Here is a 7,317-nt window from a genome sequence, read left to right on the forward strand (position 1 = left end):
TGGGGCTAATTACTAACGGACAAGTCCAGGCTGGGGTTAATTATTAACGAACAAGTCCAGGCTGGGGTTAATTATTAACGGACAAGTCCAGGCTGGGGTTAATTATTAACGAACAAGTCCAGGCTGGGGTTAATTATTAACGGACAAGTCCAGACTGGTCCTAATTACTACTGGACAACTCCAGGCTGTAATTATGTTCTACTGGACATAATGGTATCTATTACAGATGTACAAATGTCTAGGATGGGATTGGTTAATAATGTGAGTGTACCCAACTCTTGCAGTCTGTAAAAACAAATTCAGTATAGTAGGAAACATTTGTTTGAATCACTTTTCCTAGCACGTGTTATGTTGACGAACAATCTGTTATACGTTGATGTGTCGTATCTGTTGCAGGTGTTTATATAGAATATCTCTCTACTGACAGTCATATAGATGTTTTCTGATACCATAGTGACGGTATAAGTACGAGTATCATCAATCCGGTGTTATTTACTGAGACAACAGAGAAGGTTTAACTTCTGTTTTGAATTTAGTGGTGAGGCAAAATAATTATGTTTGTTTGTAGTTAAGCACAAAGCTACACAATGGGCTAACTGTGCTCTGCCTACCACGGCTATCGAAACCCGGATTCTAGCGTTGTAGGTCCGCAGACATACCGCTGTACCACTGGGGGGGGGGGGTAAACAATTCTGAAAACGAGTTAAATGTAAGTTGTTTGTTGTGCCACTGGGGGGTAAGTTGTTTGTACACGGTTTATCTCCAAACCCCCCTCTTACGACGTAAAATCTGGGTCATGTATATTTTTGCGAGTCTTTAATTAGAAGCAGTTAACTTTTAAAAACGTACTGGTGAACTGGTGTTATCAGGAAATTAGAAACACGCGGAAATTTTGTTCTCTGCAACCTTAGCATCTTTTGCACGTGTGATTAACCTCACGTGTTTATTATCACCGTAGGATGAGAGCAGTTTTTAAGTTGATTTATTCAGTTTACAGTATTTACTTATAAGCTTATTTTTCTATACTTAATTAGAAGTTAGAAGTGTTTTTATTATTTCTCTACGTACTTAGCGGGTTTAAATGATAATTTCTTCCCCCAGCTGTTCAGCGAGGACGTTTGCCGCCAACACAGCATAGCCTTCCGGGTCAGATGGCTTTGACCAACGGAGACGCCTTGAATGGTCATTCGTACCTGTCCAGCTTCATCTCGCTCCTGCTGAGAGCAGAACCCTACCAGCCATCTCGGTATGCTCAGTGTATGCAACCTAATAACTTCATGGGAATTGATAATATCTGTGAATTAGCGGCTCGCTTGTTGTTCAGTGCAGTCGAGTGGGCAAGAAATATCCCGTTCTTTCCCGACCTTCAAGTAACTGACCAAGTGGCTCTACTCCGACTCGTTTGGAGCGAACTCTTTGTGTTGAATGCCTCTCAATGTTCTATGCCTCTACACGTGGCGCCCCTACTGGCGGCCGCTGGACTACACGCCTCACCCATGGCGGCGGACCGTGTGGTGGCGTTCATGGACCACATTCGCATCTTCCAGGAACAGGTAGAGAAGTTAAAGGCTCTTCACGTTGATGCTGCCGAATACAGCTGTTTGAAGGCGATCGTTCTCTTCACGACAGGTAGGTGGTAGAAGAATTGATTGTGTTATAAAAACAAAGCCTCTGACAATTCCGTTAATCAAATCACTTAACCTTTAAAGTAAGCGAAGTGAAATCCGTGAAAACAAAAACCCACACTATTAAGAATTGCGAGTAGTTTCATGTATACATGAAGGTATCAGGGGTATCACCTCTTGGGGTATTTTTACATATGACATATAATCAACACTAACTAACTGAAATAATAGCAAAGAAAAGAAAAGCATTAAACATTAACACAGTTATGAAGTAGATAAGGTCGATGTGGAAACTTAAGTTTTATATCAAACTAGCACCTATTGTCTAAATGGAAAGAAAGTAACAATAGAAACTTAGGTCGATGTAGAAACTTAAGTTTTATATCAAACTAGTACCTATTGTTTAAATGGAAAGAAAGTAACAATAGAAACTTAAATCGATGTGAAACTTAAGTTTTATATCAAACTAGCACCTATTGTCTAAATGGAAAGAAAGCAACAATAGAAACTTAGGTCGATGTAGAAACTTAAGTTTTATATCAAACTAGCACCTATTGTCTAAATGGAAAGAAAGCAACAATATATCCAGAAGATAAAAAGTACCAAACAGGAGGAAACTGTGTAAACATGTATCCTGGTAGTTATAATATACACCGTTTTTAAAATAAATACGAAAATATTTTTTATTAAAAAAAAACAACAAAGAAATCTAGAATTAGGGAGTAATTCAGATAGTTTCAACAAACTCATTATTCCATGTTTTAACGTTTCTGCAGTTCGTTAAAACAATGATACAAATAGGGAGCATATCACGTGGCGTCTATATTGGCAGAAACAAGATTTTTTTTTTTTATCAAATCACTGATAATTGAGTTGCTTGTCACTTTGGTACAATTGATCTAGATCTCGTGGGTCACACGCCAACAATGGGGCTTTGGAACGTGCCTCGAAGTGCCGTCTTCCCTTCTCTGGGCTCTTGGAATGATGTATATAGATGCATTGGGCCGATCAATCTTGTTGCTAAGCGATATCCGTTCTGCATGGTGGTACATTTTAAAAATAACCTCTGCGACAATGATTGCCCTTTTTTCAGAGTCTTCAGGCGATCCTGCTAACAAATTTCAAGATGTATCAAATTTCTATTCATACTGGTAGAAATCTTATGAACACAACGAATATTAAAAACATATACATGTTACGAAATTACATAATACCTAGACTCTTGTATTCTCATCTGCTCAGGATAAGTTATATGGTCTGAGTCAGACACATTAATTTCTGATAAATGTGACACATTCATTTCTGGTAAATGTGACACATTAATTCTGATAAATGTGACACATTATTTCTGATAAATGTGACACATTATTTCTGGTAAAATGTGACACATTATTCTGGTAAATGTGACACATTAATTCCTGATAAAACGTGACACTTTTTTCTGATAAAAACGTGACACTTTTTTTTCTGATAAACGTGACACATTAATTCCTGATAAATGTGACGCATTAATCCCTGATAAACTGTGACACATTTTTCTGATAAACGTGACACATTAATTCCTGTTAAATGTGACACATTTAATCCCTGATAAACTGTGCCACATTTGTCTGATGAAAACTTGACACATTATTTTCTGATAAATGCGACACATAAATTTCTGATAAAACGTGACACATTTATTTCTGATAAAATGTGACACATTAATTCCTGATAAATGTGACACATTAATCTGAGAATGCGATTGTGGTATATTTAGACGTTGATGATGCAATACCTTATGAATTTTGTAATAATAGATAAATATGGGTATGTATATAGAGCGGACATTAAGGATAATTCATAAAAGTGTCACTGGGAAGTTGAATATTTGGTTTTGAAGTCCACTTTGCGTTTGTCGACAGCAGAGTAGGAATGAAGTTGTCGCTGCTATATTAAGTTTTTGTCGTTTATCTCTTTCACACTGAAGCTTCAAGTATCATTCATTGTTCTGGTTTACTAAACGAGGCTAATGAATCCAGTTACTACAATTATTCAGCTAATTCGAAAGTTTGTTCTTAGTATTTTCAAATCAAACTATTTATTTGTTTTGAGAAGTAGAAACCTGTTACTCCTAAACGACTGAGTAAAAACGATTGGAATTTTGACGTCAAATCGCCATTCAAAACGCACACAAAAAGTTGTCACTCGACATATCGATATAGAAGTAGTTAACGAGCAGGGGGTAGGCTAACTTTTGTTCATAATATTTCCTCTTTGGAATAATTAAAAATTTTCATTTTACCGTTTTTTTTTGTTGTTGTTTTTTGGCTAATAATGGTGATACACCAAACTGAAGACAAAACAGCTCACATCTCACACAGTTGGCTCTCGATGGATGAATAGCAAAAAAAAAATATGTAAATTTCACTTGTGAAACGTCACAGAGTCTGTGATAATTCTGTGCGTGTATGTAAAGGAATAGGAGCCAAGTTCTAACTGTATGTCGATGTATTTTGTATTCATTTTATTTATTTTTACAAGAAGTGTCAAGAATGCTCTTTCTTGCCAAAGTACCGCGAGGATTAATAGATGAATGTAGAAATGTAGCGAGTGGATTTATTACTGTTTGTTTCCTAATAAGCCGAGTTCTTGCGTTGACAGGCGTATCTTTCTTCCCCCTGCGGTTGTAGACAGGGATAAGGAGTTATTTAGAGATAACCATGAAAAACATTGGAGCACGTATCTAACTTGTAACTTTCTAAAAGCTGGTTAAACAGAAAATGTACATGTGTAATAGAGATTACATAGATACACTTATCTATCTATTTATTTATCGATATCCAAATCAATCCTCTCAAATATTGTACTAAGTTAAATCAACAGTTATAAAACAACAGAAGGTAAATCTCTAAGGAATTGCATAATCTTCAAAAAAACCCTCCCACGTTAAAAAGATAAAAGAGAAAATCTAGGGGGAATCAAAAACGTTTCGGTTTAAAATGTTATAAGTTAATCTTTTATAGACTTATTTCGACGATTTAATTAATTTAAAAAAATATCAAAACGAGACGTAATTTATCAAATATCTCCAATTATTGGAACACTGGCTCTATTAATTACTAGGTTAGATGTTTAATTTTGATGTATGTAAATAGTTTGCTTTGATCAGAAGTTAATAAGAGTTATCGGACTCGTAGAGTGACGTTAGGCTACAGTTTCAGAAAAAAATTGATGATAATGAACAAGCAAAAGTACCCGTCCCCAGTGACGTAAAAATATTAAGTTAATCTATCAATTTAAATAATTTCATGGACTTTAAAAAGTTAAATTGTGTTACACTCTTGGTTTCACTCAGAGCCAAAGTTCTGAGTTACTTATACTACCCACTGCGAAAAGTAATTGTTGAGTATTTCAATCATGCTAAGTGCCGCTCAACAATAACATACATTTTATTGTTTAAGTTACGTCACATTTCGAAATGTGACTAATTCCTAACAACTTAGTAGAGAATATCCTGCTTGCGAAATAAAAGTTAGCATCAACATTATTCATGTCTGTTGTTACTTAAGGCTCATAACGTGGGTAAATTTTTTATATATAAAATTATACACGGACTTTTCTCTGCGCTAAAATACTTTTATTTGCGATCTTTCGGTCCACTTACGGGAGCCTTCATTGTTGCCCGATGAAAGCCCGCATGGCCAGGTGCTTAGGGTGCTCGACTCGCAATCTGAGGGTCACGGGTTCGAATCCCTGACCCACCAAACATGTTCGCTCTTTCAGCCGTAGGGGCGTTATAATTTGACGGTCAATCCCACTATTCGTTGGTAAAAAAGTAGCCCAAGAGTTGGCGGTGGGTGGTGATGACTAGCTGCCTTCCCTCTACTCTTACACTGCTAAATTGGGAAGTCTAGCGTAGATAGCTCTCGTGTAGCTTCGCGCGAAATTCCAACCAAACCAAAAGTGAATGTTGAGGTTTTTCTGCGTGCGCAGATTTTCAAACGGGAGACAGACGTACGCTCGGACAGACACCACGATTCAGAGTTAGTAGTATCAGAACAGCCTTTTTACATCTAGCAAAAACCAATTGAACTAATTATGTCTCATTATACACCTCTTTCTATGTCTTTTTTATTATAATTGTATTCTTATGTATGTTAATTTATTAAATATGATAATTGTATTCGTATATATGTTAATTCATTAAAACCAGTACGGGCTTTATACTAGCGAAAGGTAGCTCGTGGAAGATATATATATATATAAATGTTAAGTTCTAGAAAAAGAGCGATTCAGTAGTAGTAGTACAGATACAAGTTACAGTTTGTTTTACGAAACTGTGAACGAGACACTGACCCGGTAGTTGTTTTCTACAAGTCAACACAAACCAGACTTTTCTTGGCTTCTTCCTTAGTCGACAGGTTCCATCCCTGTTTGTTTTTTTTTCTTTCGTTCATATATAATGTAGTTTAAATGACCGAGGTGATTGACCCTAGCATGGGCATGCCCCTGCGGGCATGAGGCACTCAGTGGCCGTGTCATCAACTTCTGTATTATCCTAGGACTGGTGGTTAATACCACCAGGGGTAGCTTATTCACTGCAACTTTTCTGGTTAATCCTTGTCTCGATACGCGCGTTGTCACGCCAAATTCCACGCAGGCGCAGACTTAGTTTAACAAAAACTGTGACCAAAATTCGTCAATGTTGGCTGAAGTCAGTAAGAGAATATAGGTGTTTGTGTGCCTAATTTTCTGTAAATAAACATCAGATATACGCAGGCTAGTTTTTGTTTATTTTTGGTAGGAACTAAAACCGTGACGAGGTAACATGCAAACATTCGCGTTTAAGTGTTGAACTTTCTAAAATTAAAGTTGCGAAAACCACGATTCGCTTTTTAGCTGCGGCTCATAAAATGGCTCTGAGTTTGTTTGTTCTTTTTTTTTCTTTTTTTCAAGTACAAACTTCTAGCTCTTAGTTCCAACATCTCTTGACCGATTTGAGATCTAATCACAGTTTTGAACTCGGGAGGTCAAACCCTTTCTATTGATGTATTTGTCCACGCCCAAGGTCTCATAGATTAGTTTATTCTAATCCTGCCTAAAAGAATTGCAATTTGAGGGTAGGCTGGTAGAGATCCTGATGAGTAATAAAATCGAATCGGGTATATGAGCGCCCAACACTTGGTATTACTGTCGCACAGAAAATATAGCCAATAAAAAGGAAAATTGAAAGGTCTCATAGGCTAATTTACTCTAATCCTGCCTAAAAGAATTTCAAGTGCCGCGGATATTGAGGATTCCCTCTTGTCATTGAATTAAAATTACTCCCAAAATATTTTATTTTACGTTCTTCAAATTATCACTATAACAATGCTCCACTTTTTCCCTAATTAAGATATGTTTGTTTCCAGAATTAAGAATCATCTAAGTTAAACCTGTCTCTTTGTTTGTTATTAAACACAACTCTACACAATGGGCTATCTGTGCTGGGCCCACCGGAGGTATTGGACCCTAAATATCTTTAGCATTATAAGCCCTCGGATTTGCCGCTGAGCCAGTGTAGGGTGGTGGTGGGAGGAGGAAGAAAATATGAACTTATGAAAACATTTAAAATGTTAACATAAAACGTTCTTTTGTTAGAGTTGAAGTGAAAACATTTAGACAAAATAATTATGTCTTAGGCATTTAATATTTTTTTTTTAAGATATGA

General features: G+C 36.5%; 1 protein-coding gene across 3 annotated transcripts in view; it reads left to right on the forward strand.

Annotated features, from left to right (window-relative positions):
• The first annotated feature begins 969 nt into the window (after positions 1-969).
• Positions 970-7,317, forward strand: part of LOC106469393 (COUP transcription factor 2) — a 37,579-nt gene continuing 31,231 nt past the window's right edge. For 2 of the 3 annotated variants that reach the window (XR_002612848.1, XM_013929884.2), the window contains exon 1: positions 1,015-1,629. Coding sequence is in view for 2 of the 3 variants with exons in the window: in XM_013929884.2 (XP_013785338.2) it covers positions 1,152-1,629 (478 nt within the window). In the remaining variant the exon portion in view is untranslated. Of the gene's footprint in view, positions 1,630-7,317 lie in introns of all 3 variants that reach the window. The other variant, XM_022397908.1, reaches the window with a different exon arrangement.

The sequence above is a fragment of the Limulus polyphemus genome, unplaced genomic scaffold (genome assembly GCF_000517525.1).
Source record: "Limulus polyphemus unplaced genomic scaffold, Limulus_polyphemus-2.1.2 Scaffold3464, whole genome shotgun sequence".
Taxonomy (NCBI): domain Eukaryota; kingdom Metazoa; phylum Arthropoda; class Merostomata; order Xiphosura; family Limulidae; genus Limulus; species Limulus polyphemus.